This window comes from Phalacrocorax aristotelis, chromosome 14 (genome assembly GCF_949628215.1).
Source record: "Phalacrocorax aristotelis chromosome 14, bGulAri2.1, whole genome shotgun sequence".
Lineage (NCBI taxonomy): Eukaryota > Metazoa > Chordata > Aves > Suliformes > Phalacrocoracidae > Phalacrocorax > Phalacrocorax aristotelis.
In genome coordinates, this window is record NC_134289.1 from 13,099,707 (window position 1) to 13,121,453 (window position 21,747).

At 40.9% G+C, this 21,747-nt stretch overlaps 1 protein-coding gene across 2 annotated transcripts in view; it reads right to left on the reverse strand.

Annotated features, from left to right (window-relative positions):
* The window catches only part of CSGALNACT2 (chondroitin sulfate N-acetylgalactosaminyltransferase 2), a 35,399-nt gene that overhangs the window by 8,104 nt on the left and 5,548 nt on the right, over window positions 1–21,747 (reverse strand). For both annotated transcript variants that reach the window (XM_075109359.1, XM_075109358.1), the window contains 3 exons: window positions 8,710–9,957; window positions 949–1,165; window positions 307–408 (listed from right to left, as the gene is read on the reverse strand). In XM_075109359.1, the coding sequence (XP_074965460.1) occupies window positions 307–408; window positions 949–1,165; window positions 8,710–9,373 (983 nt within the window). In that variant the 5' untranslated portion in view covers window positions 9,374–9,957. The remainder of the gene's footprint in view (window positions 1–306; window positions 409–948; window positions 1,166–8,709; window positions 9,958–21,747) is intronic.

Sequence of the window (21,747 nt, forward strand, 5' to 3'; positions counted from 1 at the left end):
TGACTGAATATTGACTGCAAAACCCACCCCTGCTGATTTTTGTGCTGTCAGATAGAAAGCTCAAAGCCACTGCTGTTAGTCTTTTTTGGCCTTTAACTTGATTTTTGGTAGTCTTCACGAGACTTTTGCAACTTAAGCTGTAAAATGCCAACCAAAAAATAGTGTACTGTAAATAAAGCTTACTTTTCCTATTAACCTGTAAGGGACTATAAAATTATCCTTTTTATTATTTCATCCTTTTTAAAAAACATTTTAAATCCCAATCAATATTGTTTGTATTGACTGACATTAGATCGACGTACTTACCTAGCTACGGATTCTAGGATGCTTTTTACTTCTGATAGCCCGTCTTGTCCAAAATACACCACTGTGAGGTGAACACGCTTATCCTGATAAATACACACATCCCTATAAGCACAAAGATAAGCTGATATTAATAATTACTTGCAACACAACAGAAGCTTCCAGTACTTAAAAGTAATTGCATTTAAAAGTATTAGCAGATTTAAGTATTCTGGTCAGACTTCAACTAGCTTTTACAGAAAACAAGGAAAGATGTTTTCTGTCTTCGTTCCCCACCTTTCCCATTTGAATCAGAAGGTTCCAATACTGTGTGTCTCACTCCAACACCTTATTTTATAAACAGGAGCTCAAGAACTGTTGCAACTACAGAAGCCACATTCGAGATCATCTGTGTCCAGGTTCACAGTGGTCCTGGCATTTGGTCTAAAAGGGATTTTTGGCGCAGTTTGAGAATCTCTTAAGTCCTTTTAGAAGGAATATTTTCTCCACACAACAGGTTCAGTTACAAACATCCCAAGGCAGTTGCACACAATGTTGGAATCGTTAGTTCTGCCGCAAATCCACCAGACGAGAAATTCATTTTGAAAACGAAACAAAATACTGAAAATCAGCAATATAGCTCACTGTACAATCTCATGCACCTACCTAAAGTTTTGCATAAATTGTGCAAATGCCTCAGTTCTTCCAGCAAGAGGGACAATAATGTTAATGATTGATCTAGAAATATCGACTGTTTCACTCTTCACTTTCATGAGGGGTCCAAAAGGTCGGAACAAGGTGACATGCCTGTATTCCATGCCATCCATCTTCTTATAAAACAGCTCATACTGTGTCCCCTTATCTCTTTCTGTACGATAGTAACCTGAAGAATAAGTCACACAAGTAATTTGTAAAGTCAAAGATCCCAGCAATTTTATTTCAGAAACACGGTTTTTCCTGAGAACTATAAAGAAGTGAAAAATAAAGCTTTTGGGGCAAAGCTTCTGGTGTTTTCCTAAAAACAAACAGAAAAAGAAACCCACAAACCACCAATTATCACAATCGCCCTCCTACCTTCTTAGGCCAGATCTGAAAAACAATCTCAAACAACCACCAGCTTTCCCTGCTTCTTAGATAGGTTTTATGCTTCTTCATCAACCTCTCAGGCGGAATTAGAGTTGGATTTTCCCAACACAAAAGGGAATTCAACTATTCGCTATGGAAAAGGATGGCCGAAATCTAATATTGCCTGTTCTTAGGCCCTTCAGTAAGGATCTTCCCCTGACCGAGTCCTCAGTAAAAGCTGAGATCATCTGGCCAGCAATCAACACAACACAAGCTGTGGCAGAACAAATGACACAGTAACTCGCTTGACAAAGCCTGTCAAATCTGAAATGTGATATCTAAAAAAGATAATCCACACGATAAATGCTGGAATGCTTTAAAACTGTTTTCACTGCTGGCCACTAGCTACAGTGCTTTCTGTCCCATAAATAAGGACAGTGGCATTTTACTGCAGCTATGGGCCTCTAAGGATGTAACCAGAAGTGTTCTACATAGCTGTAACACTTTGAGAAAACAATACCAGTTCTCTATGAACAGGATTATCTATTGAGAGACATTTTGTTCCTAGTGGGTAGGCAAACCTATCCCGTTCAGAACAAATATTTAGGTTAGCTGGTCGCTTTAATTTAAGGACCATCAAGGAAGCAACTCAGGCCACCATCCTCTCTAATTTTACACCACAAAGGAAAAGACCAAGACTTATCTGTGGTGATAATTCTGTATCTCTACTAACCTGAGAGTATGAAATGATGGCAGGAAAAATCCTCCAATAGAACTGCCCTCTGTTCAACCCATCTCAGCTCTTCTCTCTCCCCAACAAAGAAACGGTATATTATAAGGAAGAAACATAAGCTACACTATAAACCAAACAACTTCCAGTTGAGCTGACCACACAGACCGTTGAGAAAGTTATGAATAGCTGCATATCCCCCAGGTGTGATCAACACAACAGCCTTTACACCACACAACCAGTGTCTTTCCTGGCAGGCCTGAACTGCCTCTTTTCCTGCAAGCCAGCCTCCAGAGCAGCTGAAATCCTCTCCCAGCCTCCCACCCAGAAAGGAGGTGGCCAGGCACAGGCTAGATGACACATTCTGGTGATGCAAAGGGTTGTCTTTTGTGCTCAGTATAGATGCTGTCCTTTTTGCTGTTATTGTCTTTTTTTGCAACGGAAGTCAAGAGGGGGTCAAGGGTTGTGAAGGGAGAATACCTCAAACTTCGAGCAGCTTGGTTTTATTTGTCGATCTCAGGAACCAGAAAGGAGTGATCCTAGAGCTTTGCTTCTCTCCCTGTGCCCAGGCCAATATTCCTCCATGTTCCCTTCCTCTCATTACCTTCTGATTCAACGCAAGCAGCAAAGGAAGGTGTACACCACCTTGCCCCCAACTTTTTCCCCTCTATACCCCAGGCCCCCTTACAGAGAGTCCTTTCCCTAAATCCGCCTAACTCCCTCCATGTTCGTCTGCTCCAGCCTCCCTCCCCAAACCAATGCCAGTTCCATTTGCTGATGTTCCCTCTTTCAGCCCCTGCCCTGTATCTGCCCAACAGCCCCTCTTTTACAGCCAGCTCCCTATTCCCCTCCAATATTCAGCTCTGTAATACACTTTCTTGCGGGCGAGCACGTGCCCTGGCAGATCCGATGGGAAATGCCTGGGGGAGGCATGGTGTGGCAGACCAAGCTGGTGACGTCCCACTAGAAGTAAATGGTGACTCAATCTAACCTTTCAACTTAAATGCTTTTTACCCTCTGAAACAATACCAAGACCTAGAAATCCACCTTCACTCCTTTGTGAAGACAGAGCTGCATACAATATGCACCACATTGTAACGCTCAGGAAAAGCATGACAGTTTCAACTCAGTATTAATTACAACTACTGAAAGGGGTGTGTCAAACAATGAAAGTCCACAATGTTCACTGTTTGAAGCTGAAAAAGGTCTTAAATCCTTCTCAGTCCTTTTCCACTCCAACCCTCTGTGCCACGTAGTCCAGCGCTGTAGCTTGAAAACAGCTCCTTGGTTACTGGAGCAGCTGATGCGCCACGGTGTTTGCACACCATGCTCTCATGCAATAAGGCCCAAATACTTTGTACCAGTACTCCTGCATAAATTAACATTCAGTACTATTATATTCCTTCCTCCAGTATCCAATAGCTGCTTACAGAGGAAAACACCGTTTACAAAGTAACTGAAGTTTTTAAGCAGCACATCAGAGTTGCCAACGGCTTATCTTTAATCAAAGCACAAACTTAGATGTCAGTCCACTACAGAAGGCTGTAGTACAGAAAAAATAATTCAGATTAAAGTAACTTCAAATAACCCCACACCACTGTAACTTCATAAAGGCCTTAATACGCAAGTCCAAATCTGAATAGCGCCTTGTCAACATTCAATTGCTGGAATGTAAGTTTCCAAACATTTGAATTGCAACATCCTACCAGCACCACAGTTCTTTTAAAGAGCAAGTATGTGGTCCTCAACATATTCTCCTTGCTATGAGCTAACCTCCATATGCAATCTACTAATTTGAATACTTCTATGTCATTAAACCTGCTATACACAGAAGCCAGAATTGAGAACAGCCAGAAAAAGAACCCACATCTGTTTTACTTCTTAGTGTATTCAGGTTTTTAACGCTTGGGACTGACTCATGTAATAAAACCTGCAATCTCACCTTCCAACTAGCACACCCTGGCTGCCATCCAAAACAGAGCTCTATAAGCAAAGAGGTAAAAAGCAGCAGAAATAATTTAACAGCTGTTATTCCTGGTCCACGGAGCTTAACTCCCTTTGCAGAAGTTCTGTTTCTCACCAAACAAATTAAATCTTAGGAATACTGGGGATCAATTACTATCAAAGCCAAAAAGCTGTTCTTCTATGGCACTGAATACTATTACTTGTTTTACAACTACCACAAAAGCTACCAAGAAAGTGTTTGGTCTGTGGAATTTAAGGCAAAAGGACTTTTTTTTGTGTGTATTAAAATTCTCCATTGAAGTTCCCAGGACACTGGCCAGTTTCTGGTCTTACACAGGGCATACTAAAGGGGGTGTTTGCATGACAAACAGCCCACACCAGTCTATGGATGGCAAGGACTCCAGAAGAGTTTGGACTTTGAGCTTGCAGCATTGGGATAAACGATTTTTCCATACCAAGGACATATTTTGGGTGGGGAGTGTTCCCTTGAGATTCAGACCTAAAGATAGTTTCTGGACTTTGCCAAGTTCTAACTGGAAACACAGAAGCAAGAGAAGTGTGCCCAAACAGAATTCCAGACATCCAATAACAAGATCTTTATTAGGGATTAACTAATTGCTAACTAGCTTCTGAAAATATGCTAATGCCTCTGTTTTCTGAAGGTTAATTTTAAACGTCTATCCAATTGAAAAGCTTTCAATTTCCTGATAAAATAAAACAGTTTCCCTGATAAATGTAACCCAAATAAATCAGTTACAACAAAGTACAGATATCCATGAAGGCTCCTGAGTTTTGCATCACTACAAGACTTAATGTCACAGGCTTCTGAAGGAAGGGGAGGGACAGAGGTAAATACTATTATGCTCTTCCCATCTTACTTATCCTCTGTTTCTCAGTATTATTAAACACTGATCTCAAAGAAATCTATTTTTAATCCAGGACTACCTTAGAATGCCCAGTTCAGCAAATGGGTTCATTGTTGGTAGCCCTAGACCCCTTCATTTATGAAAATATCTAATATTGCAACTTCTATTCTCTTCAGGGATACCCTTCACCCAAGGGAAACAGTGCACTCCTGCTTCTCATACGCTTAGATCTAATGGAGATATTAAGGAAAAAAGCTGCAAAGCATTTCTCCAACAGCAACTGCAGAACACGAATTTTTTCTAAGGGCAAGTTTTTGTTATGTTAATATTAGAACTCTGGAAGTTTCCTTTGGGGTTGCAGCAAAGCAAAAAAGGTAACAATGCTGCAATCAGAGCCCTGCAGAGCAGAGAAACTTGCTGGTTTTCTTTTTATCAGCAGAGCAAGTCAATTGAGCCTTGTCAAAAAAAAATTGGGAGCTTTCAGAAACTATCTTTACAGCTGCGACACACGCTTGCAAATCTTTTTTTTTTACTTGGTGTTATTACTTTCGTCTCTGTTAGGCAGACAGTTCTGCCTAATCGCAACTCCAAAACATATTTGGTCATTACTCTGTTTTGCAACGCCAAAAAAACCCAACCATCAGTTAGATAACACTTGAACAGGCTGCTCCCTGTCATGGGTACAGCTTCCTTGCACCACTGAATATCTTCATGTAGAGACCACAGAGGCTGCACATGCAGAAAAAAAAAGCTGCATGAATAGTTAAATTAGGGGCACAGAGCAAAAAGAGCAGCAACAAGAAAGCTACTATCCACCAGCATATAGTTTGAAGTTTTTTGGGCCACGTGGTACGAGAGTAATACAAACCAGTCAATTCAGACTACCACATATTACTGAGTAATTAAGTGTACTTTTGCAGAAAAGTTTATGTAGGAAATGTCTATTTATAAAATAGAAAAGGCAGATTAAGATTAAAATCATGTCATTAGTCTTTGTTGTCATAAATGACTCCAATATAGGTAAACCCTAAAATACAGCAAGAAAAAACATTCTTTATGCTTTTACAAACCAAGACAGTGATATTCCACTGAGTGGCAAAGAGAATGTAAATGCTGGGGAAGAACTTCAGACATTCACTGGCGATAAAGGGATACCATTAGGTAAAACTGTCTATAAAAGATTCTAAACTTATTTAAACAGCCACCAGGTTCTCTAAGAATTTACTAATACAACTTAAAAGTACACAGCACAACAGATTATGTAGCTCCAAGTTCAGTCTAGTATCCCATATCTGAGGAAAAAGCTGACGCGATTCCCAGAACCAAACGTTTACCTACATGAGAAGTTAGCGTATTGAGGTAGGAAGCTAAAACACTTCTAGAATAAAAATGCCGGTTTCTAGTTTAGCTTACACTTGTGGCAGTTTTGTGGGTACGTTTTTGTACATAGATATGCATTAGTTTTGAGAAAAAAAACACCTTCAAGTCAGAACAAAAGCAAAAATAATTTATCTATATTAGGCATAAAATATGATGGCTACATATTAACTAATGCAAGTATTAGTGTTCCCTTTTGCCCCCCCAACCCCCCCAAGTAATCCAGACACCAAGTTTCTCAGCCTCTTGTTTCAAATGGCATAAAACTCTATAGTCTTAGTCCTAAATCACTTACTTGAAATAAGCTTTAGCAGCTGAGGATACAGAACTTAAGTGACAAACTACTTGTTTTAACTCAGGCCAACTTTAACAAATTGTTTCTCTAAACGAGCACCGCTAATCCAGCAACGGTTTAGTTGTGCTCTTCGGACATTTACAGGAACTGTTGTGACTTCAGCAGATGCACCAAGTCTTCTCCAAAACTGGAACCCACTGGTTTATGACAGCTTAAGGGAGCAGCATTTCCTAAATGGAAGGACATCAACTTTCCAGCTGCACTTCCATCAAACGAGGATGTGCAAACTGCCAAGCCAGGCAGCGCTGGAGCCCAGCCACAGGGCTGCAGGGGAGGGGCCAGCAGCCACCACTGCCGGGGGTTCCATTTCTCACCTCTATGTTTTGGAACAAACAGAAGGAAGGGGGGGGGAAAAAAAGGTGTTAATATTCAGACCAGCTTTGTTTGCTGGCCCAGTGTCTAAATTAGCCAGTCGTATTCTCACATAAACACAGAATACCCACACAACCCACAACTCGTGTCTGAAACAAGAGTGATATATATCACTATGGCTAGTTGCTAACACACCCATATGAGCTACAGCATAAAAATACATTATTTTAAGTGCTGAGTATTTTTTCTACAGTTCCTGTAACCCATGCTTGAAGAAACGTCCTTTACAACGAAAGGAAACTAGTTCAACTTCCAAAACCAATTATCAGTATACTGGTGTAACAGAGGCAGGGGCCTAAGCACAGTTCTGAGCTCCTACATCTCCTCGCTTTCTTGGAGGTCTGCGGTCATTAAAGGCAGTACACTAAAAAGTGAATAACTGTTTCAGAACTGGTAAAAAAAAATATCCAGTAGAGTATAAGCAGCAGTATAAGCAGTAAAGGAAAAGCAGCTGCACACTTAATATAAAAAGAAAACAAAAAATTGCAAGAACGACTACTTCCAGGCAAAATACTATGGTTTTAAGTAAAAACTGCAGTAAGAGCCTAACACTGAACTGGCTGTGTTACAGCGAGACAGCTGAGTGAGTGGATTCTACAGCCTGCCCCACCTTCTGGAACGAAGAAGAGTACTTGCATTAAACTTTAAACACAGTAGCTGTTAAAAGCAGAGACTTTTTGCACTGCAGACGAATTACATCATCTCAGACTGAAAGAACTGATTATTTCAAGGCCAACGGTACCTTTCTCCAGCATCTGTTTGTTTAGAAGTGCAGACATCAGTACTGCTCTTATAACTTGGTCCAACTTTGGGCATTTTTTATGGCAGCATGAAACGTATTTAATACTGTACATACAAAAAAGAGGTACTAGGACAGTTTTTGATAATACTGATCTCCATCAGCATTACACTGTACCTTGAAAGCCAACTTCTATAGGAATTAGCACTAACGCATCTTTTAAGGGCGTCACTAAATGTTGAAAGCGTAACTGTTATTTTTGGTTTTATAATAATGTGTTCTGTAACTAAACATGCAACTGAAAGAGAATTGAATCGAGAACAAGAGAACAGTTCAAGGTTGCTCAGCTTAGCAAACCCCATAACTAATACGCCATGAAGGGTCTATTGAGGACACCAAGTTCTTCAGCTGCCATGACCAGAACATGTTAGCCTACCAATGCTCTCCCTCCAATATGAGTATGCCAGCTCTGAGAGAGTCAAAAGCCTGAATAGTAACTAGAAGTGGCATAGCGATGAGTGAAGAAAAAAAAAAAAAACCAGAAACCCTGTAGTTTCACACTGAATAGCTTAACTATACTGGAACAAGAGAGATGAATCAATTTCTCCCTCCCACTGCCACCAGTCTCACTGGAAGTCTTTCAGTTATTCAGTACCATAAGCAGTTGTGCCACACTGACTTCAGCAAAAATCAGTTATGAATGCCTCAGTATTTTAAGCGGTTACAACTTCCCCTCTACGCTTCTTGTGGTGAGCCCTTCTGAAATGGATTTCATGCTCCCTACACAAAACACAAGATAATGAGCAGTAACATTCTCATCATTAGAAATAAAGGTTCTTACTGGGTAATTACTGTTCAAGACTATATTCAAGCAGGTAAACCCCCTGAAAATACAAACACCATTAAACTCCTGTTGCGACATTCTGATAACTGGCTGGAAAGCATGTAATAAGCGTACCTTCTATGAAATCATTTTCACTATACAGCTGCCTCTCTCCTACTCTGTCGTCTTCATCTTGTCCATCTTCTTCATCTGGATTATTGATAACTTCTAGGCCAGCTTCAATAACTTCCACCAATTCATCTCGTTTATCCTTTCTCACAGGTTTCTCTTCTGGATGCCGAGTGAGCCCCATCTCCAACTGGAATACTTTCATGGACGTAAAGCTTTCAAAAGGAATGACGCCATATTCACTAGGCAGTTTGGCCCCCACGCTCACCTCGGCTTTGTCAATCTGGGAATGAAGAAACTCTAGGAGATCATTGGATGCTTGTTCTTTGGTGCCCTGGTAGTTCATACCATTGACCTTGGGGCTCTTTTTCTCCTGTAAGGATTTCAATTTATCACTCATTTCCTGAAGTTCTTGCTTTAACTGGGCAATCTGACGTTTCAGACTGGTAGCTCGGTTTTGATAATGCTCTTCTTGTTCCTGCAGGAGAGCTTGATAGTATTCTTTACCCATGTTTTCACCTACAACACCAGGCAGAGATCCATTAACATCTGTTTGTGGAGCACACTCGAGCAAATACATGAGCAAGACTAAACTGAACAGTAAAGCAAGGCCCACTAACAGCCAACGAGTCCTGGCTTGAATTACTAAGCCTCTTCTGGGCATTCTCATATTATTGCCGCTTCCAATCCAAAAAGATGACTTATCCGCTTACACCTGCCAGGGAACATCACCCCAGAGTTCAAATCTTAGTAAGAGTGAAGAAAGCACAACCGTAATAGTTATACAAGTTTTGATAAAGTAGCCGATAAGCAGTTTTTAACCTTTGCCTTAATTAGGTGTCACCACATCGATGTAACTCTGAAGTTCCTATGTCATCCATAACCATCAACTGTAAGTTTGGTTGGCGCCATACAATTTGTTCAGGATTTCCTGCCCCTAACAAAAAACCCTGCAGAGGGGGAGAAAGATGGAGAACACCAGCAAGGAGTCATATTTCCATTTTCTAATTCAACCTGAGTTGAAGGGGTTTTAGCCTATTTGAAGCTCAGAAAGAAGAGTCTGCAAAAGTAATTTTATAAGCTTTGTATCGACAGCAGTTTTTCCCCTCTACTATATGTGAAAGCAGTCTACACTTCAGTAACAGTAATTTTCATTGGCTAGTTTGACTTTCTTCGGGTGCTTGAGTATTTTATTCCGCTTCCCCCTCCTTTCCATGGAATCTGTGGTTTGAGTCAGCAAAATGAAGACAGAACCTAAAATTAAAAGAAAGGTGCACATTAGAACTACAAAGCAGCCTGTCATTTGGAAAACACATGAACAAAGCTGTAACACATGGGTGCAAAGGATCCCTGGGCGAAGGGGTGGGATAAGGGGAAAGAGAAAACATTATTTCTTGCTATTGCATTACCCATCAGTGGCTGGAAAAGAGCAACACTGACAGTCTAATGAGATACATTTTTCACATAGCTAGCTAAAGCAGTGAGGGTTCTTCTAGCCTCAAGTTTTTTTTTTTTTGTTTGTTTGTTTTAACTCACCCATTCCTTCTTGGTTTTTTTGTTTTGTTTTCCTCTATGGGAGGAAAAAAAAACACCAACAAAACCCACGCCCTTCCTACTCCTCTAAACAAAAAAATTCCAAGAACTATTTTGAAGTAGCAGAAGCTCGTATTTCCATTCGCTTTTACTTTACGTAAATATCTTTCAGGAAATAATCATTCACTCATTAATAAAGTATTGTAGATTTAAGCATCAAAGCTAACAGAAAAGGCGTTTCAGAATAGGTCAATTTCAACAGAAATTCAATTTCAAACCCCAATTCCTGATTGATGAAAGGGAGCCTCAGACTATTCATTCACTAACATTTCCACCTTCGATTTGGGTAGGCCAGAGTGAAGACACGTTAACTGCTCGCATGGGTCACCCTCTTACACCACTGACCAAACTGGCTTGGAGGAAAAGGCCACAGAAAGACCACAGGTAGGCAAAAGGGGGAATACCAAAAATCCTACTCAGCAACAATAGTCAGCAAACCAGTTTGTGGCCCTCCTCAATGACAGCATGAAGAGCTGAGAAGTAAGCTCAGTGCATGTTAGTCTTCCAACACGAATAGAATAATTCCATTTAAAACTTGGTTGTAGAAAAACAGCAAAGTTCATTAAAATTTATCCACGGATCTATTAGCTCTAGATCCATTTTGACTGTGCTGTGTAACTGTTTGGGGGAAGTTCAGAGTACCTCCAGTTTAGTTTCAGTAAGCTTATGGGATTAGACAGAAATTGCCCACTCCAATACTCCTTACATATGGGTCGGACAGATCGTTACCTAACACCGCCAGCAGCCACACACCCTGTCTTCCTCTTTCCTTGCAAGTAAGTCACAGTGCCACAATGCCCTCCATGTGTTTACAACAAACACCTTGCAATGTTTCTCCCTGATTATGTCCTTGCACCATCTGTCCCTTCCCATTCAGCTTCCAGCACTGGGATATTGGTTTAGTAAGAACTGCGTATCAGTGGTATTGTGATATTCAGCATCCTCATTTGCAATAAAGCCAAAAACAAGGCTTGAAAGATTAAGCAATTTATTGATACGCCACCACCAACGCCTCTGACAGCTGATCCTAAGTTTGCATGCATGTCATGCCTACTCAGCTTTGCAAGAGTTGTCCAGCTGAGGTGTACAGGACAGCTTGAAGCAGTTACGGGTATTTCTAGTGCTGAAGTCCCTGCCTATGACCCTCTTCACAAATAAATTAGATCCATGGTGTAGAAATCCTTAATGCCGCAGCTGAAGGCAATAGTCATCTGAAACTGAAGCTTTTTTGAACTCATGGAAAGCTGCTGGACACTTTGATAAAAAATAAGGAACAGTTATCAACTTAATTCTAGATGACATGTTCAAGTCCAAATAAGACAGAAGTTAGTCACTCCTCACTGCCCAAACACAGCGTTATAGAAATGCAAGCTAAATGCCTACAAAGAGTGATCAACACCAGATGTATCCTCAGACCAGGGTCCAGATGTGGTGAATCGAGAGAGACAGAAATAAAAACAACCTACAGGATAAAACCAATTCACAGAAATCATTAATATTAGCCCAAGCTTTCTTCAGTCCAAAATTGCCTATATGATGTTTTTTTCACATTTCTTCCTGAATTCTTGTTCTGTTAGACCACAAGAGGTGAAGCCACGATTAATAACAAAGAACCGTATGTTTCTTTAAACCCAGATAAATACTAAACTGTACTAAAGCCACTCCCTGCAGAAGCTGGTACATCCTAGATCAGTCAAGGCAGATTGAAAAACAATCAAACTACCTGACTTGCATAAAATATTGACAAATCCAGTCCCAACTATTTTTCACTGCACAGCCTTATTACTGCTGTCAACGGCATTTCTGCATCGCTGTATACACAAACACAGCTACCGTACCACTAGAGAAATCAGCTTTTCAAGTTATGAAGAGATGCTTTTGGTACTGAGGACAGGGTGGGAAACAAGGCTGAGTCTTACAGCTTGTCAGGGCACGAAGACGACAGCTTTGTGTTTTTTCTTTACCTTTCTCCTCACTTTTACAGAATAACTGAAGAAAAATGAAAGCACATACTAGAAAGCAGGAGCTAGTATTTCTAGCTAAGACTGTCTCAAGAGATTATTTGGGCTGCCATGGTAGTCTGATAATGGCCAGTGCAGGCAGCTCCAAACCACAGCCAGATTTGGCTCATCACTGAACCTCTAACTTAAAGCCACCTAAAAGTCAGCAAACCTCTTACCAACATGGGCTTTAAACAATCAGTAACTGTTGTTAAGCGATAAATAGACACCCCTAAAGCTGGGACATTAGCCTAGCAGGCCTTTATTCAATTCTTGCTCTACCAATAAATAGCCCTGTGTTCAACTTTGATGAGTCACTAAGTTTCTGTAACTCTCATTCATGTCTTAGAGGCAAGTGACAACAGATTTCCTGACGTGGTGTCAAGAGGGACACAATGTACCAGGAGATTAAGATTCCCTCAGACAATAGCAGGGGCCAATGAAAGAACGACTCTGTTCTTAACTTTCTTAACTGTGTCCAAACGTACCTCGTTGTGATAAGCATGGATTAAGAAAGTCGGCGGCCTCCACAGGGACTCGCCACTTGCATTGCCATCAGCACTGCAAGGACAAAAGATTAAGAATTGACAATTTCTGAGCCTTCCTACTGGCACCTGAACTATTTACACTAGAGGGCTGTTTTGTGGAGCACTGCCTTAAGGGGTGCTTAGGCAAGAGAAACAATAAGCTGTTTCTGAAGTAATGGGAACTACTCGTCGCAGGCGGCAGAGAGCAACCTGCTTCTTTTCCTTCTAGGCTCTAATTACTCCCTCGTTAGTTGAAGCCCTTTGCTAGTGAGCTAGTGACAATCTTGTTAACAAGACAGCCTTTTTGTAGAGATAGGCCTTGCCTTTTCGTCTTTGACAGTTTTCCTACAACACCATAAACAACAGGCATTTTTCCCACTAGCTTCCCTGTGGCCTTTAAAGGCAAGCAACATTGGGCAACCAGTCCTGTTGAACGACATTAAAATTTTAAACCGCACATAGAGAGCTGAGGGGGTAAAGTGGGTTTGCTGAAGTAGTAGAGACTGAGCTAATTCCCACACAGACACACATCCCCGCCATTATTTCTGCTGAGAAGAGTCATCATAATGGATCATAACGGAGGCACAGATTTCAAGGATCCTTACTTCTCATCCCATAAGAAAAGGAGGGTTTATGAGTCCTCTATTTCACCACTCTCTTTTCAGAAAAGCACTAGTTTCGCATATTTACAACCCAAATTGGGTACGAATTAGGCCTGGCGCAGCACTATTTTAGGAATTCCAGTAGCTATTCCCAGGCTGTAGAAGATGATTACAAGAGAAAGCAGGCTGCAAAACCCCAGAAGTAGCAAAAAAATGCAGGATCCCAAGTATCACAATAGGAAAAATAATTCAGTGTCACACGGTACATTCAGAAGTTTATAAGAATGAATAGTAAGATTACCTGGTAATAAGTAATCGCACAGTCTCTCCATGATCAACATTTCAGTGTTTAAAGATTAAGTACCAAATCTTTAAATCGCACATGACGATATTTCACTTTATTTCAGTTCTTTGAAACAAGACTATTTGCAGGATGCCCTATGAGCTCCAAAGAACAAGGCATCCGAGGCTTACACAATGCTTATAAAGATTTGCAAGTTTTCCAGAAGCAACTGGTTGTTATTCTTTCTGCATTTCCAGGGCCTTATGTATATTCAACTATGGAAATGTTTCTGTTCCTTACAAAAGAGCTCACTGATTCTCTAGGCACGAGGGAATAGACCAGCATGCTAATTGAAAACACTTTTAAATTTGTTTTTATTGTATTAGCATTCTGGTTTGGTTCCTTGTTGCAACGGATGAGTACGCCTTTCCAAAGAGGGGAAACATTCACACTTAAAGCAGTGACCTAATTGCATATGCACTTGCTTCACGCCAGACTGTACAGACATTCCTCATTTGAGCATGTTCTGCTTCAGACATGTCTTTTTCGTTCAGCGTGCCCTAGATGGTCACAGTTTAGCTGCTTATGAAATTCCAGCTGATTTTCATAGTTATTTTATTGTTCGTAATTTCGCCCAGATGCCACAGATATTCACTGTATTAAACCCCCTCCACACACACATACTTTTCTCTCTTTGGCAAGTTATAGAAAGAAAACATAAGGTCCAACATAATGCCTTGAATATTCCATCCTATTCTGAAGAAGAGTGTCACTGAAAACTGAATGGCTTGTCAATATTAGAGAAACACTGTGCACACCGTTATTTTCTCACTTGCTGAAACCGACACAAAGCAAGTTGGCTGTCTTTGCTGTCGTGGAGGATCTTTGCATAAACCCTAGAGTGAGAAACCTCAAACCATACATACTTTAAGTATGCAGAAACACATCATCTCTGCTTAGTGAGTCCAGTGAGGTACAGCCTCAGAAGAGACACAAAGAAATTTGTTCAAGGCTTTGTTATACAGTTCTAGTCAAACGAGTACCAAAGTCAGATTTTTCTGCTGTCGGGAAGGTTAATACAAAGGGAAAAAACAAAGAGAAAAAATAGCCAAGAGGAGAGTTAGGGGCCCTGGTTCTTACTTTCCACTGAAAACTAATCTTTACTACCTCACCCTCACTGGTCTGACTGCAAATCACGTGTTTTTATCTTAGTTCCACCATCTGATTTGCTTTCAGCTGCAGCTCTGCCTTCCAAGCACACACACACGCACTGCTCAGTGAGAGAGAAGTTGAAAGCCACTATCAGGTTAAGGAAAGAAAAGCTACATTCAAGAAAACCAGCAGGAAAGAGACCATAATCACTAAATATTTTAGACCTTACCAGTTTAATAATAAATCCTGAAGAATTTGAAAGTTGTGCCTATACACACTGCAACCACACCAACCACATCAGGCAAAAGCAACCGCTTATTTTCAACTTTTTGAAAGTTTAGAGCATAATACACGCTCTTCCAATTCAGCACAACATGCAAGTTTAGTTTATAAGCACAGAACTGCAGCTCTGCTACTCACATTATCTGACACTACAGTGAATTTTTCTTCCAGCTACCTCTTACGATTTTCATCAAGATCGCCTCATGTCCTCCTCTGTACCTTCCCAGCATTCCCATCATATGGCTATACTACCTTGGCATGCTCACAGGGACAATACCATATAGGACCAAACCTGTGAGAGCACACACCAGCACTCCTCAGCGGGACACAGCAGTTTCTGCAGAAAGTTAATTTTTCCAGACATTGCAGATCTAAACCAGAAGTCCAAGAGTTTTAAAAAAAAAAAAAACGCACCCACAAAAAAGCCCTGTACATCTGCCGTGGGAGTCTAGGTGACAGAACGAGCTCTCCATCAGATCTAACTCAACCCCACAAAATCTGTGATCCTTAATTCTTATAAACGTACCAGCTCAACCTGGCTGATAAATACAAAAAGCGGTTGCACTCGGCTCGCGCCCATCAGTCACGCAGCAGACTCCAAGCAGTCACACATAGGCAATCTTGTACGTGGCTGCAGCCCGCCTCGCCCAGCTGCTCATCAGCTCACAACCCTGGATGATGCTGAGCATTCCATTTAGCAGCGCTCCTGTTCACTCGCAGGTTTGGGGTTTTTGTCTCCCTCTGCTTTCTTTGTTATGAACTCTCACTGGTAAACACTGCCGAAGCCAGAGTCCCACGGGGCTTGGGGGAGCGGGCACAGGGACAACGATGACGGCACACTGATCGCTGAGCATCTTAGCTCAATTTAATTAAAGATACAGAAAAAAACACACCACACGGTCAATGCAAGAGCTACTGTATACATTATGAACAGCCTGTGATGAATTCTCAAGTGCTTGAGCCTATCTGCAATAGGTAGCTTCAGACATTTGTTTAGTTCCTGAATGGGAAGGAAAACACTACATGCCTTTGTCACAAGGATCACAGTAGTACTCGTAGCACACCAGGGACTAACAGTTCAGGCATGGGAACCTGTAGGAAAAGTTACTTCAGCGATGGGTGACAACAATCACAGGATTTACTACTCAAAAACTAACATTCCCTATGCAAATGGTTCCTTTTACAAAAAAAAACATCGTGGTTTTGCCAGCAGAAATGCTGTGCTCAAGCTAAAATTAAGACTAACCCTTCACAAGTTTCTACAGTCACATCAGAGACTCCAGGACATGGGGAGGATATATTGGGGTTTCTTATCTCCTTTGTTTCGTGCAATAGATCAACTCGCTCTCAACACTAGAGAGAGGCTTTATTGATAAGAAATTCTGCCTTTTGCACTTCTGAACAAGGCTCTGATGCTGCTTATTAACTGCATCTTTTCAGAGGATGCAACTGAAGCAGCACACTTTATACTAACCAGAAGCCGCCTTTAAAAAAAGAAAACACAGAAAAGAGTATGGTTTCATTTTAATAGCGGAGCTTAATCATCGCAGGACCAAGCCTACCTAAGTTTAGCCTATGAAGGCCAATCAAGCAGGTCTTACTCTTCACACACTTCTCAAACCTTCTCTTTGCCTCAGTGTCAACAAGTTCACTGGCCTGTGTTTTTACAATAGCAACACAGACCACCAGGGCTGTGCAAAGGACCCGTCCTGCCCCTGTACCACATATCCCTTCCCCACCCTGCATACGTAACCAAAAGATAAATCAGCATGCCAAGCCAACAGAGCAGGAAATAATACGGGTTTGATTGCCTCCGTTCTCAGTGCTACTGCTAACATAGCAGAGAAAGCAAGGGGAAGGTGATAGCCAATAACCTAGAAATGGTAATATTTTTGCCACAGCAATCCCTGGAAAAAACAGTCATGCCGTCATCCTCAAATGCAGGAAACACTAAATGTACTGAAATGGCTTAAATGCAATTCTTACATCATGTACTGCGAAATAACAAGGAATAAACCTGCCTTTAGCTGAAGCACTTTTATCTCCCGTAAGTTAGAGAATCAAGCAAGTTATCTTTATGACCTGGCATTTGTTGTTCCTACACAAAACCAAATCCATTACATAGTTAAGCGGACAAATAAAACAACAAAATTATTCACATCATTTACTTTATACCTAATCCAAAGTAAGCAATGAGCTTATGAACAGGAGGCCTGCTTCAGCTTCAGTGAAGCCAAAGCAAGCCCATTTGTCTGGAAAGTGCTGAACTGAAACTGGAACTTGAAACCCAACCAGCTACACCTTAACTACGCTGGTCAGTACTATCCCATTTCAGATAAGGCCAGGAAAGAAAAGTCAGCTCATAGTCACTTCACTGTTTTTATGAAGAAAGACATCTGCTTGGCAAGAACAAAGCTAGGTAAAATGTCCTAGCTAAGACTAGATTAAGGAGTTCTGCTTGTTTTAAAATTATTTTTATTGAATAGCTATCCTCAAAGACTCAGTATCTTCAGCATCCGTAAGATAAATAACTTCTATTTTAGAGACCTCCTATAACTTATACTGTTTAGCTTGTGGGGTTTTGCACTGCTGTAGGCACTATTCCCCTTTTTAAATTTGGCAAAAAACCCACAACGTCGAAAACTTGAGAAGCAAGTCTTCTTCCCATATTGTAAGAGAATTAAAGGAACAGCAGTATTATATGGCTACACTTATTTTTGCCTACCCTATTGGTTGCTAAAATTCAACCTAGAAACGGGAACAGAAGTGCAAGTAGCTACCTTAGTAAAATTATCAGAGAAGCACTTTCTACTGGTATTCCTAATAGCTCCTAATATCAATGTTATTTTTTACCTGAGCATTAGGCAAGAGCCTGACCTACTTTTACCACACGCTTTGCAATACCCTTACTAACAACATACTCTCCTTGAGGGACTGCGTAAATTATATTTACATATAGTAAATGTATGTTAAAACTATATACAAACAAAATGTTTCTAAAAAACATATATACATACATTATGTCAGATGGCAGCGAGGCAGGTTCCCAGTCCAGGGCATGCCACCCGAGCAACCTTACCCAACTGATGGCAGGGCTCAGGCCTGTTCACTTGAAGGCTGGCAGAACCTCAGAACAGCGCATATAACACTGCACGCTCGATCAAGGGCAAGAGGAGAGCTGCATCGCTGTGGAGGATAGCTTAAGCTGAACTAAACCACAGTTCTTACAGCAACTTTAGCTTATCTTCAAGGATGCATAGTAGTCTCTGTTAGAGTACACGCAGAAAAATCTTTACCCTTCTTTCAGTATGACAGAGGAACAGCTGCCGAGAGAAGCAGAGGCAAAAACTTATAATGCCCAGTACTCTTCAAAAAGGTAATGCCACAGGAGGGGATTTTTGCACAGGAAAACAGTCTGTTTTAGAAGGACAGAAAAAGCAGTTACACTTAAAGCCATACACTTAAAGTCACCTCACAGTGACTGAGGAAACTTAAAATACTCCTTAGACACCCAAGTGTCTAAACATCTTAAAAGGCCGCAGCTAAGTATTTCTCCCCGTACAAGATGAACATGCTTCAGCAAACACAATAGAACAGTAAAAGGCAACTAGTGATCCTAGCTCAGATGCATAACATTCACAGAGCATACCTACTTTTTCACAGATGCCATTTTCTGTTCATTAAAAAAACCAAACACTGAGAATGACTCAAATTGTCATTGCGGGAATGGTAGCAAAGAAGAACAAAGACCTGAAAATGATGGTGTTTTCTTGGGATTCCTTCACCTAAGTACTATATCCAACTACGCTCTCAGAATCAAGTCCTCTTCTGTTTTCTCACATCTCTAATTATCGTCTCATTCTCTATGTATGGAGATCAAGACAACGTAGTTACTGTACCCTGAGCACAGTGAAAATATATATTCCAATATATGTAAACCCCTGTGCTATTTTTAAAGGCTAGTTGCCATCCGAGTTCATACAGAAAGCTACTAGAAGATTTCCCACTGTGGGAGGTGAGGAGAAAGGTCATGCATCCAGTTCCCTTACACTCGTAAAGCAAATCTGAAAATGCTGTCAAGCAAACCCAACTCCCTTTGAAGCTCTCAATGTACCTAACAGGTGGTTATCACATCCAGATTTCTTCTTTTACCCTATGAAAAGAAGAGATGGAGAAGGACAGTCCTTAGCCAGGATGTTCTTGCTAACAGCTGCACAGCTAATAGCCAGCATTTTAAACACCAGCTAAAGATTTCATCTTCTGGAGAAGTTAGTTTTTTTCATTTTCTGCAATATTTCTATGGGAAGAGCTATATTATTTTCAAGGAGGTACAAATTCAGGTTACAAGGAAGCTTTAGCAGTTGAGTGAAAATAGTGAGAAGTTAAATGCTGAAGTGCACCTGAATCTTTCTTAAAAAGACTTTCAGACTTCTATTAATATCAGCCTTGAAAGCAGAAACATATAATGGCAATTGATTTAAATGTCATTTTAACAGTTTATTTTATTACCTAATTTTTTTTATTTTGTTAATTTTAAAAATTTGGTAATTAAAACTTATTTTATTAACTGTAAAAATAGTTAAACTACACACTAATCAGTACCACAGTAACGTTCTCATTAAAGTTATGATTTATTGCCAAATTTTGGTTTTGGGGGGAGGGGTGGTGGTGGGTCAGTGGTGTACCCTGGGCCAAGTAATATTTCTGTAGAAGTCTCTCCACTGCAAGTTTGAAGAGCAATAAAACTCCTGAAGTGACTACTGGAAGGCATTTCCATGCATTTTGTCCAACTGATAGTTTGGCTTGAGAGCTTTAAAATATCCAAAACCAGTTTAAAATACAATTTGATACAGAAACTCTGAGAAAAATGCTGCCTTGAGGATCAGCCGCCCTGAAGCTTTTCTTAAACTGAATCAGCTAGCTTATGTTCACATGTGGTATTCAAAACTGAGCTCGCTTTGCTATTCCTCCACCCATGAATCTAAGACAGCAGAAGGAGCACAACCTACAAATATTTTTAGAATGGCTATAAGTCAGCGTAGTAGTTTAGGTTCTGCTTTCAGCAGAACAAATCAGTCATGACTATGTCACCAGAAGTGAAAGCTGGATGCCAAACAATTGAAAAACATCTGGTGTGTTCTCAAAGCACAGCTAGATGCGCTTATGTCATCTGTAATTTTTCAATTTGACATCATAACTAAGTATTAACTTACTCTTAAAGGACTAGCAATGCTAGGCTTCACTAGAAGCAGAGAAGCCAGCAGCTTGTCAGAACTACCTATCTTGATATTCAGGTTATTTGAAGCTGCCTTGCATTGAAGAAGACACCACTGTGAAAAATAGAAACACCAAACACTCGACACTTCGCATGTCCCTGCTCCATCTCTCTTGGTTTTGTTCTTCAAGCCCCTAAAGTTGGTCTTTGGACCACTGGGACCACCTTTGCTCCTCTTCTAGTCAGAAAGAGTTAAGCATGATTTGGAAGGGAGAGAACCCAGGAGTTTCTGTGAACCTCTGAAGTTTGTGCACGTTCCTGGTGCCATTCGTCCGTTGTGCTCATATTCCACAACTTTTTTTTGCTACTTTTGCTTCACAGCAGGGAAATACATGTTGCTACCACTGACACTCGCTGCAACCTATTTATTCAAATTGCCACATTTGACACGTGATCCTACTGGCAGCAACTTCTGCTATGCTATTTTAACACTGGTTTAAAATTTGGTTACTTTCATCTCCTGCCCTTTCAGATAGTTGACTTAAATCCCTATCGCACTTCCACCTCTCCGTCTAGCTAGGTAAAACTCTAAGAGAAGCTCAGGACCTTACACAACTCAGGAGCAACTCTGCAGGGTTAAATGCAAAAAATTCAAAATCACTGCATTATGTCTGAAATCTGAAAAAAAACAAACCCAACTTAAAGAAACAGGGCTTAGCAGCACTTAATAGCATAATCTAACACAGCATTTCAGATGTTAAAAACTCAGTCCTGTTCCAGACACTGGGAGTGGTGTTTGCCCTGAACAGACATCTTACTGGAACGCTGCTTCCAGACTGTGCTGGGACGAGGCAGGCGCACCAGTTCTGCCAGCCTCTGTCCAGCCGGCACCAACCGCAACCGAGACTCACCCTCCTACTTTGCAAATCGTACATCTCTTCAGAAGGCTTCTATCCGTACCAGAAGCTGCCAGATCACATGAAAGATGGACTAAACTACTACCACTCAGCAATCTTCATTTCCACTCCAGTAGAGTGCTAGGAAGACACACAAGCCATCTGCTGCCCCCGGGGTTGTGAGTAGTATCAACAGTCTGACAAGTGTCTTATGATTTTTGACACCACTGCTTGGGGAAATCTTTAAGAGACAACAGAAGTGCTACCACAAGTGATCTGAAAGCTATCACCCATAACACTCTTCCAGGACAGAAGTCGTTTCCTAGAATCTAATGGCTGAGCCCTCCATATGATTCCAGTGTCTCTAAACTGTGCTCAAGACAAGCATTTTGTATTTTCAGAGTGTGCTTCAACACACAAGCTCATTTACCTCATCTCCCCTGCTTTAATGCAGCAGTGTTCCCAACAAGCTTCAGCTGCTTCCTGTGCATCCC